The sequence below is a fragment of the Anas platyrhynchos genome, chromosome 18 (genome assembly GCF_047663525.1).
Source record: "Anas platyrhynchos isolate ZD024472 breed Pekin duck chromosome 18, IASCAAS_PekinDuck_T2T, whole genome shotgun sequence".
NCBI classification, from domain to species: Eukaryota; Metazoa; Chordata; class Aves; order Anseriformes; family Anatidae; genus Anas; species Anas platyrhynchos.
Window position 1 is genome coordinate 11,709,901 of NC_092604.1, and position 14,539 is coordinate 11,724,439.

The 14,539-nt window shown below is 49.3% G+C and overlaps 1 protein-coding gene and 1 long non-coding RNA gene across 10 annotated transcripts in view; both read left to right on the forward strand.

Moving 5' to 3' along the window:
* Window positions 1–2,958, forward strand: part of LOC106018072 (uncharacterized) — a 38,576-nt gene extending 35,618 nt beyond the window's left edge. For 5 of the 7 annotated variants that reach the window (XR_011804008.1, XR_011804005.1, XR_011804006.1 and 2 more), the window contains one exon: window positions 2,396–2,955. This is a non-coding gene — a long non-coding RNA (uncharacterized lncRNA). Of the gene's footprint in view, window positions 1–2,395 lie in introns of all 7 variants that reach the window. The other 2 variants (XR_011804007.1, XR_011804010.1) reach the window with 2 other exon arrangements.
* A 6,059-nt stretch (window positions 2,959–9,017) lies between these two features.
* TMEM250 (transmembrane protein 250) lies at window positions 9,018–12,820 on the forward strand. 3 transcript variants are annotated; one of them, XM_072025296.1, is made up of 3 exons: window positions 9,018–9,221; window positions 9,573–9,681; window positions 11,765–12,820. In XM_072025296.1, exon 3 carries the CDS (start codon window positions 11,898–11,900, stop codon window positions 12,315–12,317), a length of 420 nt encoding a protein of 139 aa, XP_071881397.1. In that variant the 5' UTR covers window positions 9,018–9,221; window positions 9,573–9,681; window positions 11,765–11,897; the 3' UTR covers window positions 12,318–12,820. The 3 variants fall into 3 exon arrangements, with proteins under 3 accessions (XP_071881397.1, XP_027326663.1, XP_071881398.1); XM_027470862.3 differs by lacking the exon at window positions 9,573–9,681; XM_072025297.1 differs by lacking the exons at window positions 9,018–9,221; window positions 9,573–9,681 and adding an exon at window positions 9,788–11,025.
* Window positions 12,821–14,539: the final 1,719 nt, after the last annotated feature.

Below are 14,539 nucleotides of genomic sequence, written 5' to 3' on the forward strand. Positions count from 1 at the left end.
TGGTTTGAACTTCACGACCCCCAGCAATCACACTAATGGCCCTGGCTGGCCGGGGGGCTGGCTGCGGCCAGGACGGACGGGCCGCGATGGATGGCTAGAAGGGCTGGGAAATGGGGTGGTAGAGGTGCTGACAGCCTGCTCCAGCTGCCCGAGGTGCTGTGGGGTCATTGCTGACCTGCTCTGCGGACTCTCATCCGAATCAGGTTTGACCTCGGTTCCTGGAAACCTTTGGGGAGGCAGCCGCTGGGAGAGCCTGGGGAGTGCTCTCGGCCATCCCGTGCCAAGCCCCTGCCTCCCCTCCTCGCTCACTTCTTTAAGCAAACACACATCTCGTGAACTCTTTCCTTGGAGGAAGGACAAATTGGTTTCTCCTTGGAGTAATCCCTAAAGACAAGAGGGAAGAAACCCAATACACCCTAAAGGCTCCCTGAGCAGCCCCGGGCAGGTAGCGTTGACTTCCAGGTGTAACAAGAGGAATTAACACTGCCTGGTAGTGCATCCCTTTCCTGAAAGGCTTGGCAGATATTTTGGCTAGGTTATTTTCAGCCCCTCGGCGGATCAAGGGGGCGCAGACCCCAGCCAGGGCAGCTCCACTCCTCCAGTACGGCCGAGATTCCTGACATCAGGTAAAAAAAAATCTGGGATGAAAATCACATTGGATGGCACACTGTTGTTACCCACCTGCATAGTGTAGCTGGGGTCAGGAAGCAGCTCTGAGTAAGGATGCAGGAGGGTCCTTCTATTTTCTAAATACCTCATTTAGTAGGTTAATATTCTATGTTATTTTAGGCCGCTTTCTTCATGCATCTGCCACCCAAGCCTGTGCAGATGTTTTAGGATTCTTTAATCCTGACAAAGGACTTAGCGTTAAGGAAAAATGGGTTACATAAAGATCCTTATCTCCTTAAGAAAAAAAAATAAAAAAAGCATGTTTGGGGCATATTGTGAACAAAACAAGACTAAAATAGAGGCAGAACATCCCAGGGCCACTTACCAGATGTGCAGGTTGGATGATCTGGGTCTCGCCTGCCCGGAGCGGGCACAGGGGGCAGGTCCTTGTGCAGGCACCGGGCTGTGGTGTGGTGTGGGTTGCTCAGAGAGAGCTGTTCTCCTCGCTGCTGAGAGCAGGGAAGGTGACCCCCAACCCGTCCTCCTGCCCCGGCCCCGAGCTGCCCGAGGTTCCTGCCCGGCGTACAGTATTTCATCCCGTAAAATTGACAAAGTTCTCGCATTTTCGTGACTCTCGTGATTGATCCAGCCCATGTAAATTACAAAAAGGAGTTGCAATCCTCTGGGGTCTGAGGCAGAATATCAAAAGAGCACGGGCTCATGCTGCTTTAATTAAAACTTAGTTTAATTAAAAACCTTGAGAGCTTTATTAGACTCAGTAATTGATTTAATTTGCTTGTGGAATTCCATTACAAAACACTTCCAAGCATGCTGGCTTTGGGATCCCGGCCCCAGGACCGTCCTCCTCCCTGATCGGTGCCTTTGCCCTCTCCAAGGGATGGGGGACACACGTGTGAGCTCCTTGGCCAGCAGAACCAAGCTGTTGGCTCTCAGGGGCAATTCCCACTCAGGGAGGGTCAGTGGATGCGCCAGAGAGAAGCCCTTCTGGCCAGGACACAGGGAATCAAACTGTAAAATAATAATAATATGTAAAAAAAAAAAAAGCAGCACACAATGATTGTCTGATCTATATTTATTTCATAACATCCAGAATTAATAGGATACAGGAGTTAAAGCAACCATGGCAACTGAATGCAGAAAGGGCTGTCCTTGTAAATAAATGAATTCATAAATAACTCACAAGTGCTGATATAAAAAGTCATGGGAACCTAATGCAATGCTAATGCAATTCAAGCCTTCCCTTTTTTGCATGCAGTATTATAATCCGGGGTGCGCCATGCTTTGCTCTGTGCTACAAGTGTCATTCTTAAGATAATAGAACTTGCTAATTGTACCCGGAGCCAGGCTGTGATTGATGAGGGCTTTGTTTTTTTTCTCTTCTCTGTGTTCTCACCAGCAAAGTGCTGTTAAGTTACGGGCTGGTCTGCTGGCGACAAACAAGGGAAATTAGGGAGAAAGGAGTGGGATTTGTCCCGCTGTGCATCCTGAGCTGGGCTCCATGGGGTCCCCTCTTGGCCCTGCCAGGCCACTGGTGCAGGTGGTGGCATCAGGCAGTGGGGCTGCCACTTACGTGGCTTTTGGGGTGTTTATTGGGGTCACTTGACTTGCCAGAGCTGACTCTCATACCTTGAAAAACGCAGGCACAAATCTAAGAACTAGGCAAATGTGACCACTGAGTGGACTTTTGTGTTCCATTTTCAGAAGAAATGTTCTCAGCTCTTATTCCTCTGCTCCCTACAGTGATAAAATGATGTTTCTATTGCAGGAGGTGCAGTTTGTCATGGAGACCCACATTTCCCCAGTTTGGAGTTAATAAGGAGAGAGGCAGTGCTCTGATCTGACAGCAAAATCAGCTTTGACCATTGCAGCAGCTCTCCCCCATTTGGAAATCTGTTATTAAATATGGATATAATTGAAGATGGTTGTGTCTTATAAATCCTTTGTACCTTTTTCCTTGATCATTTTCATTGATAAGGATGCCACTGCTGTAATGATGCTGGAAAGTCATTTTCTCCTTTGCAGAACGTAGTCTGAACATAAGCAAGGTCAAGAAGACTCCTGACGTGTGCTGAGCACCAGAACTTTCTCTCAACCCCCAGCACAGCATTGCTCTGCATTGGGGCTGAACTTTTTCTTGGACGCCATGGGCAGGTGGTGATGCCTCCCCTGTGCACAGGGTCCTTCCCTCCTGCAATCCACTCCCATCTCACACCTTTGATGCTCCAGGATGGACGGGACGGGGTGGGACAGGGCACCCCCACCACCACGGGGCTGAGGACAGAGGTGAGCACCTGCTGTTGTTGATGATGATGTTTGTTTGCTTCTTTGTTTGCTTGATTGTTTGCTTGTTTCCCTTCCCCTGCTTCTGCCCTGTGGCTCCTCCACAAAGGCAGTGTGTCAGCCCCTCTGTGTCCCTCCCCAGTCCCTCTGTGCCCCCAGCCCCGCGGTGACAGGGCTGCTCTGTGCAGGCTGTGGTGCTGTGCTCAGGTTTGGAGCCATCCGGTCACCTGGTGATTTCAAAACAGTAATCAAAAGGTGGGAAAAAATAGAAAAAGAAACGAACTCTTGCAGTAATTTACCTTCGAACAGCACGGACACATTTTGTGCACCCTGATGGAAAGCACTGGAGGATTCCTGACGCAGTGAACCCCCTAGCGCTGGAAAAGCTGCCATCGCAGCTAATCCCGGCGAGTGGTGGGTTTGGGCACTGACTGATGCCCTGTAATGCTGCTTAAGAAATACAGGCAAACTCCGCTTTCCATTGATCTCAGAAAAATGAACGCTGTCTCTAAATTTGACGTTTAGCCAATGCACGGAGTAGATGGCTCCATTGATTCGCATCGGAGGGACGGAGGCGGGGGGGGCTCGGGGAAACACACCTTTGGCAAACAGAGGTTTGTCTCTCCTCTCTCCTGTCACTCTCCATCTTTCCCAAGTGCCTGCCCTTTTCCAGAGGGGAATGGAGAGCACGGGGCCGTCACGCTGGGCACTGCTCTGGCAACCAGAGCTGCCCGGCACAGGCACCAAAGCCTGGCTGGGGCTGTCCCGGTGGTGCATTAGTTGCTGACCAACAGCCAAAGGGGTTTTGGCATTTTTAAGCTTGAATGCAGGTGGAGGGAGAGGGAAAACTGAGGCTTAACCATCTGAGGAGGGACTTAAAAAGAACTGGCTGGGTTAACGGTGAGAGTCTGCCTGGGCATCTTGGGGCCATAGGTGTTTTTCCCTCACCATCTGTATTTCTCCAGGAAATCGTTGGGGAATGATGGAGTGGGAGCTGCTCTGCATCCTCTGACTGCAGAGCTCGGCCTGAGCCCTCTCCCCAGGGCTCCGGGGGGGTCATTTGCATGCAGCTGCTGGGGGTGCTGCCTATGGCCCTGCAAACTCCCTGCCCCAGAGCCCTTCTGATCTAAGTGCTGGTGTGGTGCTGGGCACCCCCCTGGAGTGTCCGAATCCCTCTGAAAATAGAGCACCAGAGACCAGACCTGTCCCAGCTCTGCTGCTGACCCCGGGGGGCGGGCTGCTGATGTTAAAATGACCTCAGAGCAGATCGATCCCGGCTCAGACCTGATGGATCCATGCAAAGTGCTTAAGAGGACCCGCCTGCTACAACCATGATACAAACTGGGACACATTACTAATGAATCAAACACTGAGGTGCTGAGATTCCCGGAGACAATGCTTTCTTTGCCCCGAAATGCCACCCTCCTGCTTCTCGAGGAGATGCAGTGCTCTGAAAGTGCTTTGCGTGCCTCCCAAGCGTGCCCACCAGGCCCCTGCTTCCCACGGGAGGTATGGGCTGGCTCTGGGACAATGCCACACGCTTCCCCTAGGCCTAGCCTAGCGCTGAACAGAAGGCAGCGCTGACACTTCTCTGCGAGAGTTTTCTGCATAATCGGCAGTTCTGACACCAGCCAGATCGGGGCTAGCCAGCATGATGCAGCAACAAGCGTTGGCAGGAGGCCTGTCCCTGGCAAAGTGGCCAATTCTATTTTCATTTGTTTTAGAGACAGTTTCTCTCCTGCCATATGTGTGCAGCTGGCTCCCGCCCCAGCCCCTGGAGGTCAGCAGGAATCTTTCCATGACTCCAGCGTCTCCAGAATAACCCCTGCCTGTTCCCCAGCCGTGAGGAGAGGGAGCCGGGCTGGGGAAGCTGCGTGTTTCACTACGTTGTCTGGGCTTTTAAGTGTCCCCACTGCAGAACAATGCACATTTTTTATGTGTATCAAATCTGGGGGTGTTCACTGGCATCCCACCCACACCAGCATGAGGTTTTCTCTTTCCATGCTGTTTCACGTGGCGGGGGAGCCCCCACGAGCTGCTTTGGGGGTCAGAGGGAAGGAGGCTGTCCCAAACCCCACCGAGCATCCCCCAGGCTTTCCTGCTTTTAGTGTCATGAAGGCTTGTGGCAGCAGTGGGCAGATTGCTTATTTTGCCAGAAAACATGCTGACGTGTCACGTATATTGAGCACATCAAACGTTACTGTCTCACCAGGCCTCACGTGAACCATGTATCATCTATTTCTTTAGAAACCACAGACAGATCTGGTTTTATATTTCACAAGTCACCTCTAAAATATGTATCTATAAAAGCGTTACAGGAGCTAGGACTCCTGCAGGGGACTGACAGCACACTGCAACCTCACCATCTGTGCTGGGCTTGTCGTTGGTACCTGGCACTGCTGTGCCCAGCCCTGCAGTGAGGAAGGAGAGGCGTGCTGGTGCATGGACTCCACTCCTTCCCTCTGCTCCCTCCATTTATGCTGCTGCTGGACCCCAAATAATCCCACAAGCTCCACAGCCCCGCTGCCCTGCCAGGGAGCCCAGGGCTCTGAGTGTCATGGGGGCTGCACACTGCAGAAGTGGGAATTAGTTTGGCTTTCTGCCACGTTTATTTTTATTTGATTAGTCTAATACACTGTGTTATTATTACTTACCACATGCAAATCTCTTCCAACTGATTAAAACTGACATTTAAACTAAGAGATCAGATCTGGAAAGAAGTAATAAGGAATATTTCACAATATTTCACAAGCTTTTGCAGTGTAGATTTGCAGGACGGATTGATTACATTTAATATTTAAGGTCCAGACTTGACCCTAAATCTCCTTTAAGGAAAAGGAAAGAATTAATTCCTTGGTTTGTTATAGTTCAGCTTTACAGACTGGTTCAGCAAAACCCAAGTGAATTTGCACAAGATGCCATTGGTTTTGGATGGTGTTTTTGGATGTGACAGGTTGCCAGCAGTGAATACTGGCTTGAAAATACCATGTTAACATGTTTATTATCTTTAAGACCTCTGAAATCATTGCTATCTATATGGCTTTATACTTACTGTGCCAGGAGGTGTTTCTGGGTCACTGAAGGAAGCTCGTTAGCTACCTTTCTGGATATACTTTTCAGCACACAGGTTTACAGATTTCTGCTGGTGGCCAAACAGTACTGGGTGTTATACATTTATAAATGTACACACAAAATCTGTTTCAAATAAAAGCTTTCAGAAATGTAAAGCTAGCCACTGTAGGGTATATTTTGCAGAAAGGGAAAAAAAGAAGAGAGAGAGAGAGAGAGAGAGAGGAAGGGTATTTCAATAATGAGTCAATTCCCACAGTAGCAATATGGGCATAGTTATTTTTTGTAAAACAGATGTAGAAAGGTTTCAGACCAAATACAGGTCTGATTTTCAGAGGTCCAGGTATTTTACAGGGTTGAATACCTTACAGCCTCCTTCAAATGAACCTCTAAATGAGAACCTCTCCATAAAACCTTGCTTACGCTTGCAAAAATCAAATGTTTAGCTCTCCACAAGTAATAGTATTGAAAGCTTTTTCTAGACAGGGGTCAGAAAGTGCAGATCCATTCTAAGTGCAAAAGGATGGAGCTAAAGGACATCTCGATATTAGAGGATTGTTACTCCAGCTCCAGCCTAAATGACTTGACTGAGGCCAAAGTGTGAAGCGGTACCAGCAAGCAGGACTGTAAGTCACAGTCCCTCGCCTTGTGTTCAGAGCGAAAGATCACATTCACAAAATGAGCAAGAAATGTGGAGCGAATGTCTACATTGAACTGTTTCCCCTCTTAACTCATCTCAGATTGAAACGGGATTGACTCAGTGGACTAACATTAAAGCCATGCATCCAGACGATCTATCCGTGAAAGGTGTTTTAAGGTTTTTACTGAAAAGAAATCTCCCCCAAAAATGGGACTGAAAAGATGTTTCCATTATACAATGAGATAACTCTGCTGCTACTTTTTTTCCCTCAGCCTAGCAAGCATTTCTTGCATTCTTGTCTTAGCACACTACCTTAGTGGCTCTTCATGTGCAGCACCATAGTAATTTATCATTACCCAGTCTCCAAATTATTCTAGTGTTGATTAAATTAGTAAATGCAATCACAATCTGAAGCAAGTTAATTGAGAGAATTTATTTGGCCCTGACAGTTTTATGCATGTTTGATTAAGTATTATAAGGTTTGTTTTTGATTTTGCATAATTTAACTTTAAATCCTGCACTGGGGGGGGCCATCAACTATTAATGACTGAAATAAACTCTTTTAAGATGCATATATTTATGATTTATTTCTAAACGCAATATCTTCCAGATTTTTTTTGTTCTGTTGCCAAAGTGACAAATATGTTTAAAGTAATATTTTGAGCAATTCGGTTCATGCTATAAATCTCATGAAATGTATACAATTCATTAAAAGTTTTGAAAGAAGTACAAGTTAGCATTTATATTGCAACAAGTGACATATAAATGTGTATGTTTGTCTTCGAAGCGTGCCATAAAATATATCAGCGCTGGCTGGCCGCTGTGACTAGTACTAATGGCCCGCTCTCTGGGCTGATGATAAGTTTCATCACAAATCTTCAATGCTGTCAACACAAAACTGTTCAATCAACAGGAATATGAGTTGTGTCTTTAGTAAAATTAGCACAGGAAAGAAATACAACCGAGAGCCCCGCTGGAGTGCTGTGGGCGGGTTCTCTTTGGGCTGCACCACAAGCATTTGCTTAGGACCTCACCTCTTTGAATGTCAAAGCTTCAATTCATGCCTGACCCGGGGACTGTATATTTTTTAAGATGATACACATTTATTTAAGCAGCGAAGTGGTCAACGTATTTCAGGCTGAATGGTGCTGCCTTGCTTTTTGTCATCCTGACCTAAGAAATGAAAAGGGTTGGTCTCAGCACTGATGTTGCAGTGTCACCCCCTTGTGCTTGTGTATGGGTTTTGGGTTGGGCAGTGGAGTTCTTTGGGTGTTTCTGGAGGCAATGGCAGACCTCACCTGCCTGGAGCAGTTCCTGTGGGAAGCCAGGAGCCCCCTCTGCAACGCTTGCATTCATTCTCCAAGCCAAAGCTGGAAAGATCAAAGTACTTTCATAATGCTGTTGCTTGGGCTGAAATTCCCATCCCTGACTCCCTGCTCTATGCAATGGCGGAGTGAAATAAATGAAATGTGGCTCTTGTGCTAATCTTAGTCACCGAACAGATGTTCCCATTTCATGCCATCGGGGAAAAATGCATCAGCTCCGCGCCTCCCCTTCTCCCTCCCACCAGAAGGTAGGTGGGAGAACAGAAATGGGCAATTTACGAGGAGCACACCACCACTCCTCGTCTTGGCTGGGATTTTCCCTCACTGTACATCCAGCACCTCGGGCCCCTCGTTGTGTTTGCCGAACAAAAAAGCTCCACGGGGCAGAGGCTGCTGCGGGTGAGCAGGGAGTGCCCAGAGCAGGGCGCGCGCATCGGAGCCAGTTGGTGCTCGGAGGTATTTGGCCTGGTGCCTTCAGCTGCCTGTGCAGCGCGGCATGGCTCGCTGCTGGCAGATGGCTCGAGTTATTATTATTTAATGTTTTTCCACTGCGACAGTGCCTGGATGGCAAGTGGGGCAGGGGGCCAATTAAAAAAAAAAAAAAAAAAAAAAAAAAAAAAAAAGTTTTGTATTCTTTCCATTACAGAAAGTAATTCCTAATTAAATCTAAAGGGAAAGAGCAGGGAGGGTTTTTTGGTTTGGTTTGCTTTTGGTTTGATTTGTTTGTTTTTTGTTTTGTTTTTGTTTGTTTGTTTTTTATTCTGTTTTTGTTTGTTTGTTTTTCCTCCTTTTTATTTCGACTCTGATCTGTCCTCCTCCTGTGTGTGTTTTAGGAACTTTTGGTGTCTTTTTGGTGTCTTTTTGGTGTCTTTTCGGCTCCCCAGCAGCCTGGATCGCTCACACCGCGCCTAACACACAGCCAGGCTTCTCCATAGCTCCCCGAACCACCCCGAGGGGCTCGGTGCCCCCCTCCCCGAGGCCTAGTCCCGCTCCCCGCCGCCTGAAGCCTTCCAGGCCCCGTTGCCATGGCAACGCGCCGCCCTTCCCGCTTCCGCCTTGCGGGCGCTGCGTGATGACGCCATCCCCGCGCGCCGCCGCGGCCGCTCCCTCCCCGTTGCCGTCGCCGCCGCCGCCGCCGCGGGCCGGAACCGGAGCGCGGCCGCTCCCCGCACATGCGCAGTGCGGCGCCCGCCACTAGGCCCGGGCCTACCGTCAGCCCGGGCCCGGGACGCTCGGGCTCGGCGGCCGCCGCCCGGCGGGAGGCCATGGGCACGGCGGTGAGAGCGGGGCGGGGGCGAGGGGGGCGAGGGGAGGCCCCGGGGGGCGAGGGGAGGCCCCGGGGAGGCACCGGGGGAGGCCGCGGCCCCTTCCTGAGGCGTTACCGGGGGGTTGCCGGTGGGCCCCGGCCTCGCCTTGGTGAAGGAGGGAGGGAGGGAGGGAGGGAGGGGGGGGGGGGGGGGAGGGGGATTCTTTGCAGCGTTGGCAGATGAAAAATTGTGATTCTGAGCCCGTTAACGCACAAAATGAGCGATCTGCGGCCTGATCTCGCCTTTTATCTCTTAGATAACTCGCGTGCAGGGCGTTGTGGGTCTGTGAGGCGCCTCAGCCGTTTCTTTCCTTCCTCCTAGGGGGCCAGGTGTCTCAGGGAAGCTGCCCCTTTGTGCTGGGGGAGTTAAGCGGCACCCAGGAACAAGCGGATTATCGACCTGCGGGGTGGATGGCAGCGCCCTTAGCGATGTAATACTTCAGGAAGTTTCCCCTTTGCACAGCTTCCCCCTGTTTGTGGCTGGCACGGTGTTGGCATTTCAATTTATTTCAATTTATCTGAAGGCATCAAGCTCCCGGGGGCTGTTTGTTTATGTGGTGGGCACGGTGAATGTGAGCGAGTCGTTGCTGTTCGCACCAAATCAGTTCTGCAGCTGAGCTGTTTGGGGCAGTTCTCTCAGATTCACCTATCAAAGGTTTTGTCAGAGAACCTAAACTCTTCTCAAACTCATCAGATGTGAGGCCAGCGTGCTGAGTTTGCCCCAAAAACTTAACTTATGCCCGTGGGGGTTGTGCTGTGCTGCTCAGGTGTGCTCTCACCGAGTGCTTCTCACTGATTTCTCCGTGGCTGCTCAGGGAATCAGGATAAGGAGCTGAGCCAGAGTTTGCTGGGAATGATAAGCTGTTTTCATGTCCTGCTGAAGGAGGCTGTAAGAAGAGGCGGCATTATCAGAAATGCAGTGCTCCAAGTCCACAGAATATGAATTTTTAACTTGTCTTGTTAATTTGTTCCTCCAAAAGCACCTCAGAAGGCAAACACTGAGCAGCTGATGCAGAGCACGTGGAAGGCACGCTCCGCTGCACGCTCCAGGCACAAAACTGTTGTCCTTAAGCAGTGTTGGGTTAGCATCTGACCACCTTATATGCCTTGCAAAATACATCCTTGTAACATACATGCGAGCTACCGAGCATTTCCTCTTTACCAGCAGGAAATTATGGCAAGGAGGCACTTAAATTACACCGGTGGTTTTGGTAGTTGAGAACAGACCTCAATTATCACAATTCCTTAATCATAAGCTAACTCATTCTCCTTTTTATTAGCTTGATTCATGTAGAGCCAACAGATTCCTTTCCTCTGTTAGAGAAATGTTAGGTAATTAAAGCTGGGACCTCGCAGCAGTGCTCAGAGCTGTTATTGCCACACGTGTACAATTTGAGGCAGGGAGCAGTGAAAAGATTTACTCAGTGGCACACTGCCGCAGAGAAGGTTTTTGATATCAGACTAGAGTTGCCTTTAGCCTTATCGTTTACTCTGTGATTAGTTTAGGTAGTAACAACAAAAAAAGTCCTGAATTAACTTTTAAATTACTATTATTTTAACGGTGATAGGATCTCTTGTTCAAGTGTCTGAGTGCCTGGGTGTGCGAGGAGGCAGGGGAAGTCCCTGTTGGTCTCCAGCGTTATCTGAGGAGTGCATTGTCATTTCATAATTCCCGGAATCTGGCACATCATAAGCCTGGGGTGAAGCAGAGAGCAGCTCGCAGGCTGCTGCTCATCCCTCGGATAACAACAGCGGGCGTGTGGAAGGAAGTTAAGGTTGTAAATTCTAAACACTCCAGAAGGTCAAGATATTTCATTTGTCTCTGGAGGGCACAGAAGGAGAAACAAACTCCTGGGTATCTTTGAGATGCTGCCTTGTCGTGGGGCGCAATGACAGGGGGACTGCGAGGCTCGTCTGAGCAGGGGAGGCACATCCTGTAGAGTGTGAAAAACACGATTGCCTCATGGCTCTTGCGAGACCTTCCATTCCTTTCAGTTTGTTTATTTGGTGAAGCTTTGCCGGGATCTGCAGTGGGCAGAAATCTAGAATCACCGCCGTGTCCGGGCTGTAGAGCTCACTTGTAAAAGCACTTGGAGAACTTCAGAAACTAAACAAGAGAAAACTGATCCCATGCAAACACACATTAATATTACTTTTTGCATTGGTGGGCTGGTGCAGGACTTCTGTTTGATTAAGAAGAGCCCTAATTAGCTGGGGTAGTTCTGGAACAAAGCTCCCTTCTTTCCTCCTTTAACACCGTAAGGCTTGTAACAGGTTAAAGCTGGTGCTGCTGCTGCTTGGGTGCTTTGGGGGATGTGACTGGGTGATGGCAAACAGAATTGTGCTGCTGCATGGCTGCCTGGTGAGCCGTAAGTTGTTAGCAAAGCTGTTGTAAGCGAAGAAGTGGAGTTGTGCAAAGCATTTGTACGTAACCGAGCTGCAGAGCGTCTGTCCTGCCGCGTGTCCTTCTGCTGGGGCTACTGAAACGTGTTTTCCTTCTCTGCCTTCCTGCAGGTCCTTTCCTTCCTGGAAACTCAGCGAAGAGTTAGCGTTCCCAGGCTGTTGGAGCTCTTCCACGTTAAGGGATGATATTTGCTATGTGCCCTGTAAGTCCTGCCCTGGGACTCGGTGAGCGGTGGGGTGCCCGATGCCTGTGATCCCCATTCCCCGCCGGGTCCGCTCGTTCCACGGCCCCCACACCACCTGCCTGCACTCGGCCTGCGGCCCGGTGAGGACCACTCACTTGGTGCGCACCAAGTACAACAACTTCGACATCTATCTCAAATCCCGATGGATGTACGGATTCATTCGTTTCCTGCTGTACTTCAGCTGCAGCCTCTTTACCTCCATCCTCTGGGTGGCACTCTCTATCTTGTTTTGCCTTCAGTACCTCGGCATCCGGATCTTTCTGCGTTTCCAGTACAAACTCTCCATCATCCTCCTCTTACTGGGGCGAAGGCGGGTAGACTTCAGCCTCATGAATGAACTGCTCATCTACGGAATTCATGTGACCATGCTGCTAGTGGGGGGGCTGGGATGGTGTTTCATGGTATTTGTGGATATGTAAATAAACCAAGCGCATGTGGGCCAAGAAGGTGACTGTTCTTCTACCCCCAAATGTGTCAATTATCCTCTTTTCTTTTTTTTTTTTTTAATATAAATTAATTTATTTATCAGTGCTACTTTTTATTGATAAATTAATGTACTTGTCTCTGGAATTTGTATATATTTTTTTTGAGGGTTAAGGTGCCATTCTGATCATCAAGGTGCAACACTTGATCAGGTGTTTTTTCTTTGCATAGTGCAAGTTAATACACGTTTCTTTTTGCCCATAGGCGCCTGCCTTTGCTGCTGTTCCTGTAAAAAAGCAGTGGTTTTTCTGGAGGGAAAGAAGCCAGATAACTTTGCACCCCACGCTCTGAATTGGTCTTCACCCTTTTTTAAAAAAAAAACGTTCCTCCATGTCTCAGGCATGTAACGTGTACCCTGTTTGACCCGTGCTGTCCTTTCTCTGTGTAGTTTGCTTTTTGCATATTCCCAGCTAAGAATACAGGGCCAAATTAAACACTGTTTTTTGGTTTGTTTTTTAAGATTCATGCAAGATTTGCATTCAGCACCGTATTGTCTTGTTCACTTTGCTGTGATTCGAATGCTTTTGTCCTTTTCAGGCTGTTAGTGCTGAGAAACTGGAGTCTTCCCCCGACAGAGCAAATCCACTGGAGTGAGGGGGGCAGAGTTCAGCGTCAGTGCTCTTGAAATTCCCATCATAGTAAAGGCGTTATCATCGTGCAGTGATTATGGGAACCCTTCGCAGTGGTTCCTAGCATTTAGATCTTGGTGGTTCTGTGTTCCCCTGGGCTGGTTAGCTGCAGGTTCCTCTCAGAGGTGCTTCTGTCTTACAGAGCACAGCGAGATGAGGCTGGCTGACCCTTGAAAGCATTGTACCGTCTGCAGTGGCAGTGGTGGTCCTCCAAACTTACAGAAAACACCCCTGCCTTTGTGGCAGCGCGCCTGGAGAGCTTTGCTAGCAGCTGAGGAAGAGAATTAAGCATTAAGCTTGGTTTTAATGGTCTCGGTCTAAGATCTCAGACTGTTCCTCTGCAGTCAGTTAGGTAACTGTATTTATGGAGACAGGAACCTGTTCCAAAGTTTATTTTGATTCTGTTTTTTTATGGTTTGGTTTTGTTTCTTGTAATGGAACATTACTCTTTCTTTAAGAACTGCTAAAAGCAAGCTGGTAAAAATGAGACCTCTTTTTTTTTTCACCTGAAATCATTGGAGTCAATCACAGTAGAATAAGCAAGACTGGAGGTACGTGGCCATCCCCTTATGATCTTTGCGATGGAAATGTGGTTGAGAACAAAGTCAGCGTGCGCCCAGGGGAGGACACTCGATATTTCAGCCTGTGAGTGTTTTCAGTGCGTGCGGTGGAGCCTTTTGCTGACATCCTTTGATTTGTAGGCTTACAGATGCAAAATAGGGAAGCTTGTGTCTGAAGCCCTAAGCTAAAGCAAAACCAGAAATTATCTCATTATCAAGCATTACAGATAATGCAGTCTGAGCACACAGAGCTGAATAAATAATGGGCAGCGCTGGCATGAACTTCGGATTAGCCCCGTGAGATCCAGAGGCTGTTTCTGCAGGAAGGACGTAGCCCGGCGCGTGCCGCGAGCTGTCTGGAAGTTTCCTCCTCACTGTGGAGCTCCCCGGAGCTCCGTGCTGGGACCACGCTGGGGACAGCGGGACCTCGTGTCCTGCAGGTCCCAGCTGCAGCCTGCTCTGTGGGCTGAGGCGATTCCCACAGTTCCCAGTAATTCCCAGCCTTTCTTTCCTCCTCCCCAGTACCCCTGTCAGCCCGGGGCACCGTGCAGGCTGTGGGCATCCTGTGGTGGCTGTGCGAGGGAATTCCTGCAGGGAATTGCAGCCAGAGAGCAAACAGCCCCAGGACACGCTGAGAGGGCAGCCAGGAGCCCAGCAGCAGCTCTCCTTTGCCCTCTGCTCCAAGCAGCACGGGCACCAGTTGAAGGTAGGACCAATTTCACCTCGGAGCAGCTGTTTTTCAGCACTGCCTATAACGCAGGGTGAAAGGGTGACTTGTGGAGCCTGGGGGTGCTGCTCTGCTCCCCACCTGCACCTGCCCCAGCTGCTGGGTGCTCCCGCAGCAGCGACAGCCCAAACAAGATCAGTTTTATTGTGTGGGCTTTCTGTCAGCCCTCTGCATCCCCATTTGATAGCGTTTACCTGAGGAAGAGGTACAAATCCCCACCAAATCACAAAAAAAGGAGCGTT